Source organism: Anthonomus grandis, chromosome 6 (assembly GCF_022605725.1).
Source record: "Anthonomus grandis grandis chromosome 6, icAntGran1.3, whole genome shotgun sequence".
Taxonomy (NCBI): domain Eukaryota; kingdom Metazoa; phylum Arthropoda; class Insecta; order Coleoptera; family Curculionidae; genus Anthonomus; species Anthonomus grandis.
In genome coordinates this window covers 29,610,180-29,631,325 of record NC_065551.1, presented here as the reverse complement: position 1 = coordinate 29,631,325, position 21,146 = coordinate 29,610,180, and the positions used below count along the sequence as shown (strand labels likewise).

Here is a 21,146-nt window from a genome sequence, read left to right as displayed (position 1 = left end):
TAATGTCCTGTACACTATTTGTTTATTGTTATGTTTATATTTATTGGTATAAAATATGTTTGCGTAATATTCTATTGAGTTTTAAGACCATAATTAGTATTAAAATTGTATTATTTTATAAATTTTTGACGTGCAAAAGCACCTTGTGTAATAATTGGAAATACATATCTATCTATCAAATATTGGGATAATAAGAGCTTCCTTTAATTGCGCGGGAAACAAACTTCTTTAATACATTCACAAGTTTATTAGGCTGCTCAGTGAAGAAGAGATTTAATTTTTTAAAGACTTTAAAATTTTGACATTTAGCCCCGTCCATAGCAAGATGTCCGTGTTTTTATTTTTTAAACTGGAAATTATGTCACGAACCTTAATCAAAGCATTATCAGAGAATGCAAAGGCACAGTGTTTGGTATAGGAATTGAGAACAAACCTGAACAGTGTTTTAGTTTGGCAACTGTGAAACCAACCCAACCCATCCCTAAGAAATGACTATTGAAGTCATTAGCAGTTTAATACATTGTGGATTTTGGTTTTTGCACGACAAATATTGATAAGTTGCTACATAGCTATACTAGGATTAAATAAAAGGTAAAGAATTGCCGAGGAGTGCATGAAATAGTCGTTATTCTCGATTTAAGCAGTCCTAATTGCGTTACTCTACTGACAGGACTATTTATGTCTGTGAGATATAGCACCCTTAGTGAAACACTCTCTAAATTAAAGATGTATGCTAGTATTTTGCGCCACCTATGCCAAATGGAGGATACTAATCCTTCTGACTTGTTATCGATAAATTGAGCCTTTGCCAAAAAGCTCTAATACATACAGCGCAAGCGATATAACAAACCTACGTGAGTCATCGATCGCTTTCCTTAATTTTCATCAAGGCGTAGTATGGTAAATGTTTTTTACGTGAGTCAGACTATTTTATTGGGGTGCACCCCGCTATATTTAATCTTCATTTAATATTTTATATTAGTATTTAGTTACTTAAGTTAAATTAGTCTTAAATTATGTGTTAAATTATCTATTATTTGCGAAATTTAAAAAAAAATGGCTTTTGCAAACAGTTCTTCGTTAAAAACTCCTACTGCCCTGGAACAGCTTTTAGAAGAAATCAATTTTCAAAGGACAAAAGAAATGAGGCAGCTATTAAAAGACGGTATGTTAAAAAAAATTTTTTGTAGAAATTTTAAATCTTTATTAACGTTTTATTGATGTTGTTGAACCTTAAGATAAGAAAGATTAACGGAGAAATGCGTCAAACTAATGTTAGTAAGTAAAAACATATTGACATATGGATACGTCCAAGCGAACGACTTGAGAATTATTTTATCCGATCATGAAGTTGCGTTACTTTCAGCACTATTGACGCAGATCAAAGACTTAACTCGGATTGGTGAGGTTTTAGAACAAATACAGCAGAGAAAAATTTTAATCTAAATTAAATAGGATGGGTCTGCTAGAATCTAGTTAATTGAATCATTAGTTTTCTTATTGTAGTGATGGATGACAAATAAATAAATAAATAAGTAAATCCAGTAGTCTTAAAATATGCATCAGTGTCTCAGTATAATGTTAATTAAATTGGTTATATATAACTAAGCTTAGATCCGGAGTTATGTATATCAATTTCAAAACGTCTTTCGTCGTTGCCCGATGCCCAACTTATACTTTCTTCTGTTGATCCACTGTCCAATATCTATTTGTTATTCTTAATAGAAGTTGTTGACATATTTATATCAGTCTCTCACCATTGTCGTTGGTATTAATATCTCCGAATGGGCCTACTACGAAGCCGTTAATTCTCCGAACAATTCTACTATTCAGATCACCAAATAATATAATTATTATGTTCATCAATGGCCTGTATAAAAAATTCATTCTTTTTTGGTGGCGGTTCGTCATCAGATATTGTCCAAGGATTGTCGCTAGTTTTTGATTTACAGTAGTATTAACCGATTTTCGTTGATAGACTGGAAGTCGATTACTTTATCCCTACAGTTTTTGTATATATTGATCGAGACGCTCGTTTTTATCCTTCCTATATGTACATAATTGTTAATCATTTCTATATCTGATCTTTTCTTCTTTGACTCCTAGGTTAAGTAGCTCTTGTGTTATTTCTTCCATTATTACTTTGATTCCTTGACTATTCATACTCCTGTCGTTTTTCATATAATCTGAGGCTTTTAGTTAATTGTTAAGTTTTTCAAATGATAGGGAACTGACTTGAGGTTTTTTTTACTCTAGATCAGTTGTCTTACAGGACTATAGAGACAAATCTTTCCCTTTTGATTTACGTTTTTAAATCATCGGTTGCCACTTCTGCTAGATCCACCGTACCGACGTGCTGCTAAAAATTGTCTAAGTGGGTTCTGAGAATGAATCTCTGGTTCCCCTTAGATCGGGTTATTCATTGTGAATAGAACCACGATAAAAGACTTAGATCCGGAATGGCTTAGATCCAGCATCAAAAACCCAGTTGAAGCTGAATTGCCGCTCCTCTTATTTAGATTTTTAAGAGCTAACCTTTAAGCTCCACATTGCTCCTAAGGTGCTCTACTTGCGTAAGTTATGTCTTATTTAAAATCTGTTACATTATTCAGATTTTTTAAATTAAATGACATTTTATGACCTTAGTTTGAATTTGGTTTTACCACTTTGTTAGATTTGGGTCGAGATCTAAGAGCTTTATTTTAAGATGATCAAACTGATATTTTTCCGATCGATATATTGGTCGATCACTTTGATATCATCCTTAGGACTCTACGAACCATTAAAATAATGACAGAAATTTGACATGGACTAGACATTTATAAAAGAGTGTTAGATTTATCGAGGTGTATTTTTTATTGTCGTTATAGACACTTAAAATAGATGAAATAGAGGAGTCTTGGATCAAAGATAGCCCACAAGTACCTAGCTAGAATATTCATGGCACCCTTCAAACTTTGCATTGGAAAACCACGCTTAAGACTATCTTACTTCATCATTAAGGAGACGTTTACTTACAACCACTATCTTTTAATTTTCTTCTATACCTGCTTATTCTAAAGCCTCAAGGACCTCGGCTTCATAGACTTTGACCTCGTCGTATCATTGGCAAAAAGAGTGTACCTCACCTGTTGATAAATATTGAGCAAATGATTTTTGAAATTTAAAAAATGGATTTTCCTCCGAATATGTAATACTCTTTCTGCTTGTAGGAAACCCATACTTTTTTAACTTACCACCAGTAGGATTATTACTTAAATCACAGAAACAAACCGCCTTTTCAATGATTTAACTAGTAATAGCCTTCCTAGAAAGGCTTAATTATATCTGCAATGAAATCCAAAATGCCTAGTTCTTGTGTTTCGTAAAACCAAACTTATTGTAACGATATTGGCAAACGAGCACATCACACGACATCTCTAAAGATGCATTGAACGTAACAGAATCTTCCGGAATCATGGTCAGCTGAGTATATAAGGAGCCGCATCGGCGCAGGCAGTGGAATTCGGAATATTGGCGTGATATTTAAATCGGATATAAATAGTAGTAAATAAATACTTCTAGTAGTCGTAAGTGATCGTGTTTAATAGTATAACTATGTAAATAAATCACTGTTGGCCCTAAGTGGAAAAACTTTTCGTTTTTTTATTTTTTTCTTATTGATGTCATTTTAAATATTATTTATGAACTGACCAATAAATCTGACCAAATTAAATAAAAAACGAATTTTACAAAAAAAAAATGTATTGTCAATCTTACAAATAAAATGTTTTACTTTAAGGAGAAAAATGGCGAAATTTTTGGGTTTCATGCTATATTTCACACTATTATATAAAAAAATTAAAAAAAAACCTCAGTACTTTGTGGCATAACCTTTATTCCTTATAACCTCAGCACATCGTCTTGGCATGGATACAAAAAGACTGTGAGTAACATCTTCAGACATTCCATTCCATGCTTCTTCCAAGACTTGGAATAGATCACATTTATTATGGAATTTATTAGAATTTTTCTCTCTTGGTGCTCCCCCAAGTTCTCAATAGGGTTGAGGTCCGGACTTTGAGCTGGCCACTTCAAAACAGGTTGATTAAACAATTGGTTGAGAAGTAAAGAAATTTTTTACAATTTTGAATGTGTGACTAGATAAGTTTCGACTTATATTCTAGATAAGTTTTTTTTTACAATGTCTTGATAATTAAGCAACTCATCTTTTTTATTTAAAGTATAATTGTTATTTACTGTGTACTTACTATTCTATATTGGAAAATTCATTTCTCTTTCTTATTCTTCGTCTTTCTTTTGTTTCTTTATTCTTTAATATTTTTAACTCTTTGTAAAGCTATCAATTTATTTCTATTGAAGTTTTTTGGAGGAATAGTATTATGCACGGGCTTATTTTTTTTTGTAGTATATATTAAACACATTTAATTATGACTTTAACTAGAATTAGACTTTATTGTGTTTTTAAATTGTGATCTATTTCTTCTAAAAAATATAATGTGATACACTTAATCCCGAATTTTGTAAGCCTACAAAACATAATTATTATTGCGTATAATTTTAAGGCCATTAATACTTTACATTATATCATTGAATAAATTATTTATTCTTTATAAATTTTAATACCGCATTAATTATAATATATATTTGTATGTTCACTAATTAAAATGCATAAACATCAATATAAACTAAAAGTATCAATATTAAACAAATTACTGTTCCTTACCCTTTTAGAATCAGGATTTGTAATGCTTCAAGGCACCACATATTGGACAGATTTATTTGTACGACACTTTCTTTTTCAAAATGATCTAACCATCGACTGTGATGATTTGCTCTTCTTCGTTCGAAAAAAACACGTCAAAGGTTCTCCCAGATATCTGCCGAAATTTGAGGTAAACTTACCATCTTCGAACGTCTAGTACAGTATTTAATTATACATATTATTTTAGACTGAAGTAGATGTATTCCGTAAAGACAGTAAAAAGTTACCGATAGGAGACCCCGATATCGATTGGGAAGAAACGGTGTACCTGAATTTGGTAATCCATCAGTTTGAGTACACCCTTACTTTAGCTATTTGTACTCGCACAAGCCCTAAGGAGCTACAAGTGTTAAAAAGGCATTCGCAAGTATGAAATTCAATACAGAATAAAAAATTAATATATTTAATTATATTCTGTTTTAGAAAGTGTTTGCCTCACCGAGCAGAAGAAGAATGGACACAAAAGGTGACGTCGAGGAAATGACTTATCCACATATCTGCTTTATGGTTGATAACTTTGACGAGGTGTTTCAGGATATTCTAGTTAGGGATGGGGAAATGGTTTGTGTAGAACTAGTTGCGGCTGATAAGGTTGGAACTGTGCAAGGAGTTATTTTCTTGGGGTCAATTAGATATGATGCTTTAAAAAAAGTTTATGATGCAAGGGTAAATATAACAGAAAATAAATATTTAGCGGTTATTTTTGCATAATATGTTGTTGTCTTCTTATATCTGAAAGAAAGAAAATAGATAACTTAAATAAATATTAAGGATGTCAAAAGTATTTATTTTGTTATATCACATAAATCCCATAACAAAATACATAATTTAATCCGCTTTTATTTGCAAAAAGATTTTATAATTATAATATATATGCTTTTCAAATAACAGTTTTGAAACATTCAATTTCATTTACATTACTTATATCGTCAAAATAAGCTCTATACAGGGTGGTTTGATAAATTATAGAAAAACAATAAATTGGACACATAATTAAAATATTTTGGTAGTTTTGGCATATCCGAGTCTTCAAGTTCGTTAATTTAAATGGAACATTGTATACTTTATTACATTTTTGTAATATCATATATGTTAAGTTGTTTTTAAGATCCTCAAAAATTTGATAATACATAAGAAACTTAAGAGCCATATTTTAGAATATGATTCGTATGATTCAAAAATTTTTTTAGGCTTGGGGTATACCATCGATACCATAATATACTGTAATATAGTGACGTTGTAACAGTAGCCTATCCTTTCTTTTTTAAACAATAAATTTAATTTTCAAAGGGTTCTTCTGCTTAAAAATGCGCCTTAAAAATTCTATTTAGGCTGAATGAAAGAATGCAATCATGTAGATTAGCTTTCAGGAGTAACACAATTTTGCCACCCTTTCAATATATATTTTGAAAGTAGGATAATATTCAGATCACTCATTGATTAATTTAAGTGATTCCAATGATTTCATTAAATTAAAATCGCCTCTAATAATACAATACAACAAACTACATATTAAAAAGGAAATTTGAATTAGATTTTTTTAGTTTAAAATTCGTTTTCCTGATGAGATTGTAAAATAATTATTATTATACGTTCTGTCCTAATGAAAGTGTGTTATGTTTATATGATACCTGATACTGTAAATATCCTTAAAGCTTATATATCATATTAAAAATATTTTTTAGCAATCAAGTCTCAGTACAAAGATGGCACAAAAGATGACCTTCGGGTTATTTTCCAACGCAGCATCGCAACGATGTGAGTTCGTAAGGATGAAGGGCCCTCAAGGCAAAGGTCACGCTGAGATGGCCGTAACGAAACCGAAAGGGTCAGGGGTCGAAACGCCCACTTCAGAGCCAGGATTTTGTGCTACTGATATGTGGGATGATTCAGATTGGGAGGTAATTATTCTAATGGTTTTGAATAAAAAAGCATTTATTTTCTATTTTCTGCATTAGTTATATGTTCAATTTTATTGCAAATATAATATTCTTTTATGGATTTACTTCACTGGCACCTTTAAGAGTACTGTTTGCTTATTAAAAACACTTTTATTATCAGAAAGTTAGTTGTGCATTTTATTTAGTCTCTCTAAATGGGTCTCTAATCTTATAAAAATCCAGAGCACTTACTATGAACGAGGATTTTTGCATTGGAAATTTGGATTTGAAAGGCTATATCAGACTTTCCTTCTCTCTGTTCTATTTATCAGGTACCAATAAGCTACTTAAGCATTGATAAAAAGGGTAAGGGAACTATGAGAAAAGACTATTTATTATTTGACTAAAAGCTTATTGGATATTTACCAATCTAATTGTTATATATGCCTTGATATATTCCTAATATTTTTCTTCTATTCCTATTCTTTTCCCTTCCATTCTATTTCTTCCTTTCTATATTTATCGCTTTTAAGACGCAATTTTAATTTTTTCTACCTAAAGTACATTGTTTCCAATAATCACACCATTTTTTTTTTATAAAAGGTAAAAAGACGAAATCTACAGCATCACAAATTTGTGATGATTTTATAAAAGTGTATGACCAGCATCTTTGGGATAATGGATGGATTTTTCGAATCACACCATTGTTTACCCTACTTAAATTCCCCGCTGTAATTTCCATTAATGATCTCTAGACTCATGATCTTCATGAGTCTATATAGAATGTCGGTATCATCTGAACACATCGTGACGATTTCTTATATGAAGAAATGCAAGGTCATTGATATAGAAAAGGAATAAAATAGGGCCAAGCACGGAACCCTGGACTTCATGATCTATTGGGCTTATAGCAAATGAGTCATTCATCAACCTAACGATTGGCCTTCTATCAGAAGAATGATTCTAAAGCAATATTTTCTAAATAATAGCAAACGAGTAATACTCTGTGATTCATGCAATCAAATGCTTAGGAAAAATTACAAAAGATCGCTGTAGCTGCGTCACCAATGTTCGAACTTCTCTAACAAAGGACTTCCAAAAGGACAAACATTGCACCATTTCGCCATAAACCGCTACTGGCTTCTTATAGTCTTACTGGTTATTAACCAAAACATTAGTTGTACAAAAGGTTTTTTATTACTCTTATTACGCGATATCTTTATGATGAATGATGACTGCAAAAAATGTCTTTAAACAGGAGTTTTCTTCGTATTAATATCCACTGAAGTTTCAGACAAATTCATTGATACCAGAAATCAACAAAATTCTGTCAATTTGAAACAAAAGATTGATAAATATTTTCTCTTTTATTCCTTAAATACAAAGTAATAATTATCGTAATTATATAAGTAAAAACTTTTGGTCCTTTGATAAATTTTTCAAGTTGTCATTCAATTATTAGAAAAGTCACCAATAAAAATGGTTCTAAGTTGGAATGTTAAAAGCTTTCAGGTGCATCAAACCTACATGTTACTTTAAAAAAGTATTTTCTGTTTCCTCAGTATACTCAGCATCTTACAGTTCTTAAAGTTCCTTAATTTTATTTGGAAAACTGAGCTCTTCAAGTGTAAATGATAACTCAACAGAATTATCTTGAAAATTTGCTTTTCTTACCAGTTATCTTTTTAAACATGGATACATTATCAATAACTTATTTTCTTGAGTAAACTGCGGTATATGCACACTCTTGACATATATTGTAGTAAAGTTTAATTCACAAATAAGACCTGGATCATGGTTAATTCTGAAATACACAAGCTGCATCTTACTCTTCAGTACTGATCATGCCAACAAGACGAGAACCAAATATTTCTAATTTCATTTTTTAAAGCAATTTTGACATGTATTCTGAACAAAGCATCAGCATTGCAACGATCTTCGTTCTTATTGTGTTCAGTTCTAAAGCGATATTTTTTTAGCCATTGTAGGCATCTTGCTATTTGTCCTTCAGGGTTTTTGAACTAAAACAATAATTTGCAGAGAACTATGATCAGTCTTAATAATGAATCGTTGACCATTTAAATATTTATGAAAACGTTTAATAGTTTTTACTACTGTCAATAGTTTACCTAGTCACATAATAATTTCCTTAAATTTTCAATTTTTTGCAGTTTTCTTTTTAGTCCTTTAAATGTTTTTTCACTGTCTGCTGACCAATTAAATACTATTTTGCACAGTATAAGCTTAGATAAAGGTTTTGTATATAGGAATCCTTCAGAGTTAATTTAATCCCAAATCAGTATTTCCCTTGTCATTATCGTCAAAGAAAACTCATGATACATCACAATGCTCTGATCCATGATCAAATTGGCCGAAAATCATAGAAATTATTCCTGTGTAGTAAAAATTATACCGGATATAATAGATAATTGATTTTTCCACCGACCTATACCTTTTTAATTTTTTTTTAAATAGTTTTTTCCTTACTAGTTTTAATTTTGAAAAATTAGGTAGAAATTATGATATATCCATGAGAGTCTAAATTTCTTTTCATGCTCTTCCACTCCTTAAGCTTATTAACGGTAAAGTTATCAGAAGTTACATATGATTTTTCTCATTTAGGATATTAACTTCTGATCACATGATGATAAATTCTTTCTTTATAAAACTATAAATTGTATTTTGCTTTACTAGGATGATCAGGAGTATTGCGTTTACAAATCAAGAAGAAGATTGAGCGATCCAAGTGCAAACATTAACAGTTTCGTCAGAGGAGGATGGAGAACGAAACTCGATGTAAAAGCGAGATCGGAAAGTGAAGGATTAGACAATTGGGATAATGGAATAAGTGAGATAGAGGCCGGTGACTTACGTGATGGTAAGTACAATGAAAATGCAAAGTACTTTGCATGGTATACTTATAGTATGTGTGCCATCAACCAAGAAAAACGGTAATTACCAATAAAATAATAAAAGAGTCTTTAGAGACAGCCATGTGTGTCTGTATTTAAAACGTATTTTTAATTATAAAATAAACGAAATTTCTATAAAAATAGTTTTCACAAAGTATTGGTTAGTATTCGTAGAAGCAGGACCGTAGGCTATTTTCCTTTCACTACCTAAAGTAGTTTTATACAATAATATGTACTAATATATACACGAGTTATAGCTAGAGATATACTTAGTTGCTTTTAAAAATAAACTTAAATAAAAACTTTTTATTTGTTGTAGGCCAGACTGGTCCTGCTTCTAACATCAAACCAACCTGTTGTGGATGCTTTCAAAGAAGAAAACGAGATTCAATAACGCTTCTCGAAATCTATAAAAGACCGCCTTGCCTGAATCCAAGTAAATGTGCCCTAAAGGCGCCCTTAGGACCTCATGAACATAATTCAGTATGTAGCGATAACGTAAACATTTTACTTAATCAGTCAGAATTCGAGGTCGGAAAGGAAAAGAAAAAGAAATCGAAAACTAGACTCCTAATTAAAGATACATCGAAACCTAGTAAATACAATTCCGAATTTGAGTTTGCTGATGATGCCACCAATTTAAGCAACGATCTTCCAGATGATAGGCCACCAAGTAGAGCCTCTATAAAAAGCAATACGTCTCTTGAGAGATGCACTACAGAAAACCCTTATATCACTGTGAATGGTAAAGAAGAATTGCCGTGCGTGCAAGAGATGAAAAAGAATCGCATATCTGATAATTCGGTACTAAATAAAGTTCATATTGAGAGAACTGAAGACAATATTAAAAACGACAATGCTAGCGTAACCGTTCCATTAATAAATGGTGTTAAGAGCAATAATGAACAGTCCAATAATAAGAAAAACAGAAATTTCGATGGGAATTATAATAAATTAACTGTCAAGGAGATTTATAGTTACTGTACTCTTCCGAAAAATGTTAAAAAAGGTACAAATAAAAGCAATCAGCATAAATCCGTTTTGCTTAAGAATTATATGCCGCCTAAGAGAGTTACTCCGGATGGTACTAGTATTTATTATTGGTGCGATATCAATAGGAAACAACTAAGTGGTAAGAAAAATTAGAAACTTTATTGTAATGAATTTATTAATTTATATTTAAATAATGTTTAGGCTTTATAGGATTAAATGCTTTAGTTATATAGGACAACATGTTTTTCGTTGCACGTATTTCTGTTATTTTTTTTTAATTGAATAAGGACAATGCAAGATAATAAAAAATCTAACGTTATTTCAAGCTTTAGAGGAAAATATGTGACTTTTGTCTAAGCCGCTTTTTTGCCGTTTATAATGATGACCTAAAATTGATGATACGATAGTTTATCTTTTAGCACCTTTTTTGATCAGGTTTTTTTTCTTATTTACACCATATTTTATTATACACCATATACAAATATTTTTTTTAATTAATCAATTCAATTATCAATTGTATATTTTAAAAATTATCTGTTCTAATAATACCACTTGAATTTTCATTTACATCTTTTGAATATTTTTTTTTAAACTTTTTCCTATTGTATGAAAATTATAAAAGTTCCTATCAATCAAATTCTATAGTTGAAAAGCAAAAGAAGTCCAATAGCTTCAGTAAAAACGAAGAAGGTGAACATCGATTTATACAAGATGGCTGAGAGCAATAATTAAAACACGGAAATATAAATGTTCTCAGATAGTGAAGTAGCACTAAAAGCGCTAGATTCTAACACGCGCATATCCGAAGCTATGTGAGCCTGTAAAGAACTCAAAGAAATAGTCCATTTTTTTTTCAAAGAAACCGGCCCAAATAAAGCACTAATAAGTCAAACAGTAATAAATAAGGTCCAACATATATCGAATACAAAGTCAAAAGATGATACATGTTTCGCCTGTACTAGGCATCATCAGATCTTGTGTATTTAGAAAACAGATAAGCAATACTACTACAACTTACAAGCCCAGGGTCAAAATTAAAAAAGCTTACAAAATAGAACTGAGAACAGTTAGGTTTAAAGATTTTGTCTGATAAGAACATAATCTCCCTAGTATGGATACCGTATTTAAAGAAAATGAACAAGCAGATAGACTAGTAAAGTTCGGAGCTGAAAATAATCTTATATAAGTCCAGGTGAATTTTATAGGTGTCTTCTAAGTACAGCCTCAAAAAACCATTCAATATATTTATTGATTCCTAGCTGCAAAATATGATTTTTTTTTAAGTTAAAGCTCACTTTAATAGAAAAAACTTAAAACGTTCAAATAGAAGGTGGGTAGTTCAAATTCGATTAAATAAATTTTCCATTTAAATAATAATGAATAATTAGTAGTAGTCCTTAATGGCGAATAATTTGAACGATTTAAAAAGTCTCTAGCACAAAATTTCTTATTATCAAGCATGTATACAACAATAATCAATAACAAATAAAACTTGTAAAAAATATCTCTATTTTTGTCAATTTGTCAAGTACAATCTGAAAAATTTAAAATTTACAAGCATCTCTATTGACATACAACTTATTACATACACTATAGACATCCCTGTCGACATACTTTATTGAACTTTTCACTTTGAGTCCAAGCTGCCTATAGAATAAGTGAATACAAAGCATCCAATAAACTAAAACATCTGAAATCACAATTGCGAGGAATAAATAAATAAATATTACACAGATGTATACATACTTACATGATGCGATTGCCAAAACAATCCAAAATAAATAATTCTTTTTACTGCTGACCATTACGAAAACTAGTAAGCTAATTAGGACTGATATATGAATAAACTCGTACGCGAGAATCAGAATGGGACTTTCCTAAAATACATGAAAATAATAAAACACATAAAGAATGGCCGGGCAAAGTGATCTAAGTATAAAAAACACGAATTTGGTCTCAGTAATGTGATCTATGTGCGATAGTAATAATTATATGCCTATTTATGATCCGTGCATTTTACTAACACCTTTTAAATTAAACTGATCAAAATGCCAAAACTATGATTATCACATTCTACGTCGCTACTAAATTTTAGGATTTTTGTGTAGGAAAATGAGTTTCAAGTATTTTTTAATTATGAAATTTTAGAAGAGAAGCATTCTAGAAAAGGGGAAAGTGAAGCACGAATAAGAGAAAAGTCGTATTTTACATAGGCAGTTTGAAATAAGAAGAGTTATAGCAATATTGCACTTAAAAAATATGTCAAGTACTATCTACAACTACATTTCTTAATAAAGGATACACTAACCAAACATTTTTACAACCTGAGTTTTGTATATTTAATTAATTATTACCAGCTAGGAGTCCTACCTTGTAGAGAATACATATTTACTTGTACTTGTACTTTTGAGTTTTTATTATTTCAAATTAGATTTTCGGTATAAACATAACATGGCACTTAGATCACATTGGCCTACTGCCCTTTAAATATTATTAAAAAAGAAACTACAAACCCATATGATTCCAGACATAAGCACTAAACTGACAATGATATGGAATATGGAAATTACCAAGAAGTTACTAGCAATAGATGTTGGCTCTGTAATATGGTACTTTTTTAAGGAAAAGTATATAGTCCCTGTTATGCCCAGTATCTAAAAAGATATATATTAATAACCTAAGATGGCTTAATATTGTGACAGCACTATCTAAAAAAGTGTTCAAGACAGTCACAACTTTTCGGATTACTGTATAGATAAAAATGTATTAATCTTGATATTGAAGTAAAGTTTTGTGGTGCAGAAAGTTTATTTTAATTTTACAAATATAAGTAGGTATCCTATCTAAATTCAGATTAATGTCACTGCTCTCATAATTACCAATAACCTAAAAAAACTAGTGGCACGTGTAATATAATCGTCAATGTATCTTCTATGCATTTAAATGCTTATCGTATAAATCAGATATCGTATAAATTTGGAAAACTCTAGGGGTTTGCTTCTGCGTTTAATCTCTTCTTGCTTTGTGTCAAAGATCTAGCACATTTCCTGAATATTAGTTGCATATTATCGATCCTCTTCTGCTGCACCAGCCTGTGGCCAATATCTTGCTCAAACTAAGTTGGAGATTTATGCTTTATGTGAGTCGTATCTGCGGTTCTGTTGTTGGTAGTTATTTAATCCATAGCTTGTTTATTATATAGCAAAGACTATATATATGTAGTTTAATATATATATGGTAAGATTGTGCTGGCCACCTAATGGTCACACAGACGTCAGCCACAAATAATTCCTTATTAAATCCAACTATACTTAACACAAGTTAAAATAAAAAGAAAAAAATTCTTGTTATATGGATCTGGAAAAAAATGATCTAACTATATGCATAAATAAATTTTAATCATGAAAATTATGTTTAAATATTCGTCATTTTAGTAAAAAGATATATTTGCCTATCCCAGTGTTTACTTAAACGAACTTACCAGTGATGTACATGCCATTAATACTGCACTGATTTTATGCTTCCAGCAAAATAGAAACTTTTCAAACATTGCATTTAGAATAAAGTGAATCTGCAGTTAATTAAGTTATAAAACAAAATCTATTAAAAAATGTTGGCCTCTAGAGATACCTACCTGCATATCTAAATTTTACATGAATGAACGTATCCAATATTACGTTTTGAATAAAACTTAAAACGCGTTTAATTTTAGATTAATGTTTATTTTAAAAGTACATGAAAGTTTTGCTAGTGCATGTATATAAACTGTGAAATTTTTAGGCAAGATGGGAGGGAAAGGTTTTTTTAAATAAGAGTGTAGGATTTTTTAAGTACTATACTGAGTAATACAGGAAAAACTTATTTTTTCAAGATAAGCAAATGAAATTTGGTAAATTGATAGAACAGTTATAAGAGCATCTTTTGACTTATTCAGTTGTTTTCATTTCTCCAGTTTAAATCTGTTGTAATATAAAATATTAAACCATATATTCTTCTATGCTATTCTTTTTTCTATATTTTTTTAATATTAAACCGCCTTAAAAGTTTTTAAACGCATTTGCACCACGTTGTCGCGTCACACTAACAAAAACCTAAAAGCCGCAATTAAGCCCGTAAAAACGACAAAAAAGTCCACCTGCGACTCGTTCATAGCGTCACTGGAGCTAGTGCTGCCAACGTAAATGTTTTATTGTTGAAATTTCGTTATTTTGTTTTACTTTATTAGGATTTTCTTTTGCAGAACTGGGAGACGGTGCCTACAATCCGCTATGGACGATGAGAGGTTTCACTCAGACGTTTCACTTTTGGAAAGAAAATAAAAGGGCACAGTCTGTTCCATTAAACGCCTTCCTAACATATGTTACGTTGCCTTGGTGGAGTATAGCAAAAGGTGATTAAAAAATATTCGAAAATTCACTAAATTAAAAGACATAACAAAGAATAAGCTTAATTAGTGCCTTAAAGAGTGTTTATAAAATCACTAATTAGTAATTCAATTTTCTTTTTTAGATATTTTAGATCACAGAGAAAACCCTATACTAACTTTCTAGTAGTTGCAAAGGAAACGAAGAAACGATATGTCATAAGTGTGTTTTAAAGTAATTTTTATATTTTAATTATTTAAATTAATTTTACATTTTTTATAAATAATTATATACTTAGGTTTAAAAATGTTCTTATTAAATAAGGCTTAATTACTAAGTGCTGTCAAATATTTATTATTTCATTAAACGGAACGAACGATTTTTAGAAGTGTTTGTATTTTATTCGAAAAGGGTTTAAATATAAAATTACCCTGTGTAAAGTTTTTTCCGTAATGTGGCCTTCATATAAAATTATCACAGTGATTCCTCTATAGTAATTCCAGCACTATCAACTTGAGATAGCCGCACGGCGACCTCGATAATAGGGTCACTTCTCTGATAAAATTTCAAAAATACACATCTCATATTCATTTGTTGTAAGTAACATTTCCTCTATACTAGTGGTCAGTTGTAACATAAAACTATGATCAAGTATATAGTGTGTTGGTGTTTGATGGTGTTTTATGTACTGGGCGATTGTCCGCGGGTACCAAGCATATATCATTCCAGATATGATAAACTTCCAGGAGATAACGGATATCATATTAAAATCAATGAAAACCCTGAGAAGTATGTTCCAGGGAAATTATATACCTGTAAGTATAACTTAATTAAAAAAACATAGAATATTCCTAGTGCCTGAAGTATGTATAAAATATTTATAATTCTTTAAGAAATAGGTATTTTCTCATTAACCACTGTATTAAGCCATCAAATATTGTCTATCTATCCACGAATTAATGTCCGTGGTTTTTACTTCTCAATATTAGGTTTTGGTCCCGTGTACACAATAGTCAATGAAATCATTATAGTTTTTGCGTGATTATTTATGTTGATATTTTTACTTTGGTCATGTCTTTTGTGTTTCAGATCTCAATTCTCGTAGAAGCTTCATTAGGATAAGTGTGTTCATCTTCCGTTGCTTTTAGTTAAAATAATATATACTAAAGATCTTTCAGTTGATTTAATTTCGATGCCAACGGAATGGACCAAAAGGAACACTGCTTGCTAGTTTACTCAAAGCTTCTAGTTAGAAAATTAAGTTATTTATTTGAGTCTCTGCTTTTCATTCATTTTACAGATACAGAACAAAATTAACCGACTTAATGGAATCATTGCTCACTACCTTTACACCTTTATTTAATTCCGATTAGAATACATTGAAATTACTCACGCTGACTCTCTACTTAATGACTTGTTTTCCAGATAAATAACAAAATTGGCTCTCTATAATATTTGAACGAATTTTGACCAATAAATATAGGCGATTACTGACAGTCAAAACAAGTGAGTATACAAAGAAATGAGACTCAAATTGAACACCTAAAAATTACTGAAATCGCTGAAAAATTATTCTGCTGATTTAGATGACAGAATTTAAGAATATCCAGTTTTTTCAGTATTTTTTGAATAAATCAACAAAGAATTTTCATTTAACTGTATAAAGAAATAGCACAAGCTGAACTGTATAAATTAAAAAGAAAAAATTTACGAATAATTATGATTTAAGTGCCCTGAATAAAGGAAACATTTTTTAATTTTATTGCCTGAAATATTAAAATAGACATAACGTTACAATAAAAATGCTTGGAAAATTAAAAATATTTAATGGTTTGTTTGCCTGGAAAAAAGGAATATATTTGTTAATCCATTGCCTGAAACGACAAAATAATCATGATGAAATAATAATGAACTTCTGCAACTAACCCACTTTTCGTTAGATTCCAAAGGAATGACATGTCTTTTAACTTTTTATTTTTAAGTAATCAGCCTTAACCTTATCATTGGTAAACCCAATAGCGTCAATTTATATTTCTATCATTTTCTGGTTAAATTCAATTAAAATGCAGTAAAGAAACTGAGATTCATGTGTCCAATCTTATTTCTAATGTCTTTTCCTCAGATCATTCAAATTATTTTAAACTCCTTCAAAATAAGTTAGCTGTTACTGTAGATTCTCTGTTATAGATGCTCTGTCGTTAATTTTATGGCTCCATGATAGTTACAGCTTGTTCTGAAATTTGCAAAACTAATAATTATGTAAAAGTAATTTCTCTTTCAACAAATTTTACTTCTACTACCATTCTTTTACTCAGTTCCCCATTCCTTAGTATTAAGCATCCCAGGGTCTCCAATTTAACTTGGACCTTTGTGAAAACTAATCTTCAGTTTTATTCTTCTGTATTTTTGTAATTATATTTAGAACTAATTGAATTTGTTTTCTCATTTTGGTATTAAATTCTCGTTATCATAATAAATGAAGAAAAGACTATTTGTAAAGTATCTTCATGTCATCTAAAGTTTCACTTGTTCAGAGTGCACTATCACGTATATGTTCCTTAACGATACTTTCTGAAAGAGTTTTTTCATAATTTTATTTATAATTTGTGTCATACAAAGTTCGTAATATATATTACATTAATTTAGAAGTACTTTTTACTTCTTCACAGTAATATGTCCTTCATGAAGAGCTTTTTGATTTTCATATATGCATGTTGTACTCTATTAGAAATATTGCAAATCTTTGCTGTTTATTTAATGCATTTTTCTCTATTTCAGTATATCTTATGGGTCAAAAATCAATAAACCAACTGCAGCAATTCCAAAGGTTTATAATTAATGTTGAATCTGCTGATCGTCCAGATGACTTGTCACCCCAAAAAGTGGGCAGCTTTCAATTGTATGGAGATAATCAGACTACATTTAATGAAGAGTGTGTAAACACGATCTCAGAGAAAAGTTCAGCTCCTAAAACTGAGGTCTTTTTTATGTGGGCAGCACCTCCTCCAGGCTCTGGATGCGTCACTTTCAGGTATAGAAACATTTTCATATAATTCTCGGATAATTATTTAAATTCTAGAGCAATGGTGTTAGAAGATGCCCAGCATTGGTATGCAGACGATGGAGGTCTTAGTAAAACGTTCTGCGAACAAACTGACAAAGACATCAAATTTGATGAAAACGACTGTTGTGCATGTGATGAAGCTAAATACAGCGTAAGTCACTACTCCTTTATCTTGCATTTTTTTTTAATAATTATATATATTTCAGCTTATATTTGAAGGAATTTGGTCAAAAAAAACCCACCCTAAAGACTATCCATTCTCACTTTGGCTCACTCACTTTTCTGATGTTATTGGAGCATCTCACGAACGAAACTTCTCTTTTTGGGGTGAAGGGCAGATAGCTTCAGAAGGTTACTCAAGCATAATTAATATGTGCAATATAGTCGACATGTAATACACCATTTTAGGTTTTAGAAGCTTAGCAGAATGGGGTTCTCCAAGGATGCTAGAAACAGAGCTACGAGCAAAAGCAAAATATTTAAGGACCATTATTAAGGCAGCCGGACTTTGGCATCCCAATGTTAATACAAATACATCTACGAATTTCAAAGTTGATAGAAGACATCATTTAATATCAGTTGCATCTATGTTTGGTAAGAATATTTTTAAACAATAGAAAAAGTGTGAAAATTTGTTTATTTTCAGGGCCATCTCCTGATTGGGTTGTTGGTTTGAATGGACTAAACTTATGCCTTAAGAACTGCTCTTGGATTCAAGATATGACAATAGATTTATATCCTTATGATGCTGGAACTGACAGTGGCATTACTTATATGGTAAGCAATTTTAGTATCATGTGGCTGGCTTATTATATATTTTTTAATTTGATAGTCACCAAATGCTGAAACTAACCCAAGGGAAAAGATGTACCGGATTACTACAACTTATCCAGAAGATCCTAGGGCACCATTTTATGATCCCTCTAAAAGCGAAATGAATCCTCTGGCAAGATTGTATCTAAAGAGGGAAAAGCTAATCCCGAAAAATTGTGACGAGAATTTTTTGAATGCTCAACTGGATGTTAGTGAAAACACTGAAGATACCGATAGGGGTAGGTATCTTCAATCAAATATAAACATTTTCCCAAATAATTCCATTATTTTCTTGTATAGCTGAGTGTGCTGTAACTGAATATTCTGCATGGAGTGACTGTTCAGTAAGTTGTGGAAAGGGGTTAAGAATGAGAACAAGACAGTACGTGATGCCACAAAAAGCACAAATGTTCCAATGTAATCGACAATTAATTTCTAAAGAAATGTGTGTAGCAGCCATTCCCGAATGCGAAGGGTTAGTTATTTTATATAGAAAAGTGTATTAACTTTTATATAAACGATTATTAATAGGGGATCTAAAGATGATTCAAGTGAAGATGAATTGCCAATTGATAGCTTACCGCCTGCCTCAGCAGGAGGTGTATGCAGCACGAGTCCCTGGGGTGCTTGGTCAACTTGCTCTGAAACCTGTGGAATTGGTTTTAAAATGAGAACAAGGTTCTTTGTTGATGATATGGGAAGGAAAAAGTGTCCACACATTTCCACAGGTAACGTTCTTACTATGAGCAAAATTTTCGACATTTTGGATATGTAGATAAAACATGATTCTGCTTCATTTACGTAAAAAAAATCGATAAAGTAAGTCGATTTAGAATGTAATGTTAAAGATTTCTAATAACTACATAAAAATTAATATTTTATCGAACAGACACTCCAGGCCGGCCTGGGATAGTGTGGGGCTTTGGAACCTTTCCTCTATGTTAATATTAATTAGGGAAGCACACTGGTTACATGCTAGGTCAATTATAAAAAAAATTAAAAAGAAAAAATTTAAACCCAAAAAAATGAGAGCCTATTAAATGGTTGCTGTGCAGATTTTTATCAAAACTTTATTTTTAGTTGAGAAGGAAAAATGTATGGGTCCTCCTTGCACGTCGCAAGTTCAAGAAGTTCAGGATCCAATGTGTCCCACAACTGACTGGAGTGATTGGAGTCCGTGTAGCGCCTCTTGCGGCAAAGGTGTTAAGTTCCGACAGAGACTACTGCTGGTTGCTCCAGAGCTCCAACAAAAATGCCAGAGTAGAGTGGAACTTTTGCAACAGCAACCCTGTATGGATACTCCTGAATGTACTTTGGATATGGCGACAGCTAAAGGTATAACGGCCTAAAAATGTATTTATGTCATCACTTCTTTACGACCAATCTCTATTTTTATTAAAGTACTCGATACTTAAATTGGATTTTGGCAAATTTTAGTGGTATGTATGCAGTCTAGTGATCAAGGTCCTTGCCAGGGTTATTATAACCGATGGTACTTTGATAGCACCAAAGCCATGTGTATTCAATTCATATATGGTGGCTGTAGAGGAAATCAAAATAATTTTTTGACATTTGAAGAATGTATGAATACATGTAGCATTGTAAGAGGTAAGTTGATCTTTAGTACTATTAGACCCATGATTGCTTATAATGAAGCTTATTTCTTTCTTTTAGATGCTTTAACCGGAAATCAACCTCCAAGTTCAGCAAACTTTAATCAGCCTCGTACAAACCAACAAAATGTCAATGTCAGTCCCGGAAGTCAACCAGTCGACTGCATGATTACTCCATGGAGTTCATGGAGCAGGTGCAGCGCAACCTGTGGAATCGGCGTGGAAGAGAGATTCAGAATGATAAAACGACCAGCGGCTCAGGGTGGGAAACCTTGCCCCACCAATTTAAAAAAGAAACGAAGATGCTATGGACCCGTTCCTTGTTATTAGAGATATATATATTTATAATGATTTTATTTATGCTTAATAATTGATGATATGTAATATATTTTTATAACAGATTAGTTCATAAATAGAAATATATGAATTTCAAATAATGGATTATATATTTCCTATATTTTGTTTGATAATAGTAACATTGTATATGATTTTATAGACAATTATTTTATAAATATATTAAAGAGTGTTCCCAAGCTATTTGTCTAAACTATACTTTCTCCTTGAATCTTCTAAGAAAGTCTTGGATCTTTCCAGAATATCAGCTTTCAGATGTGCCTTTTCTAACCTGTTCTATTTAAGTCAGAAAGTCCATTTACAAAATTTGTCTTAATTTTAAAGTACCTACTAAATTTAGAATCAAATAACAGATTTATTTATCGTGGCAGGTCATAAGTGTAGTTAC

The 21,146-nt window shown here is 31.1% G+C and overlaps 3 protein-coding genes across 4 annotated transcripts; 2 read left to right on the top strand and 1 right to left on the bottom strand.

The window, feature by feature from the left end:
- The first annotated feature begins 903 nt into the window (after positions 1 to 903).
- LOC126737663 (uncharacterized protein KIAA0930 homolog) lies at positions 904 to 15,303 on the top strand. Of its 2 annotated transcripts, XM_050442651.1 has the most exons (9): positions 904 to 1,165; positions 4,735 to 4,895; positions 4,953 to 5,132; positions 5,189 to 5,431; positions 6,451 to 6,666; positions 9,340 to 9,523; positions 9,877 to 10,689; positions 14,791 to 14,940; positions 15,060 to 15,303. In XM_050442651.1, the coding sequence occupies exons 1-9, from the start codon at positions 1,057 to 1,059 to the stop codon at positions 15,098 to 15,100; spliced, it is 2,097 nt and encodes a 698-aa protein (XP_050298608.1). In that variant the 5' UTR covers positions 904 to 1,056; the 3' UTR covers positions 15,101 to 15,303. The 2 variants fall into 2 exon arrangements, with proteins under 2 accessions (XP_050298608.1, XP_050298609.1); XM_050442652.1 differs by lacking the exon at positions 9,877 to 10,689.
- LOC126737664 (uncharacterized) lies at positions 12,043 to 14,358 on the bottom strand. The gene is made up of 5 exons (XM_050442653.1): positions 14,185 to 14,358; positions 14,032 to 14,121; positions 13,064 to 13,204; positions 12,301 to 12,427; positions 12,043 to 12,240 (listed from the first exon to the last, which is right to left on the bottom strand). The coding sequence occupies exons 1-5, from the start codon at positions 14,188 to 14,190 to the stop codon at positions 12,095 to 12,097; spliced, it is 510 nt and encodes a 169-aa protein (XP_050298610.1). The 5' UTR covers positions 14,191 to 14,358; the 3' UTR covers positions 12,043 to 12,094.
- Positions 15,304 to 15,486: 183 nt separating the features above from the next.
- On the top strand, positions 15,487 to 20,937 carry LOC126737662 (spondin-1). The gene is made up of 12 exons (XM_050442650.1): positions 15,487 to 15,729; positions 17,693 to 17,945; positions 17,994 to 18,129; positions 18,185 to 18,329; positions 18,387 to 18,572; positions 18,625 to 18,755; positions 18,811 to 19,030; positions 19,092 to 19,266; positions 19,323 to 19,519; positions 19,872 to 20,126; positions 20,229 to 20,399; positions 20,466 to 20,937. The coding sequence occupies exons 1-12, from the start codon at positions 15,558 to 15,560 to the stop codon at positions 20,732 to 20,734; spliced, it is 2,310 nt and encodes a 769-aa protein (XP_050298607.1). The 5' UTR covers positions 15,487 to 15,557; the 3' UTR covers positions 20,735 to 20,937.
- Positions 20,938 to 21,146: the final 209 nt, after the last annotated feature.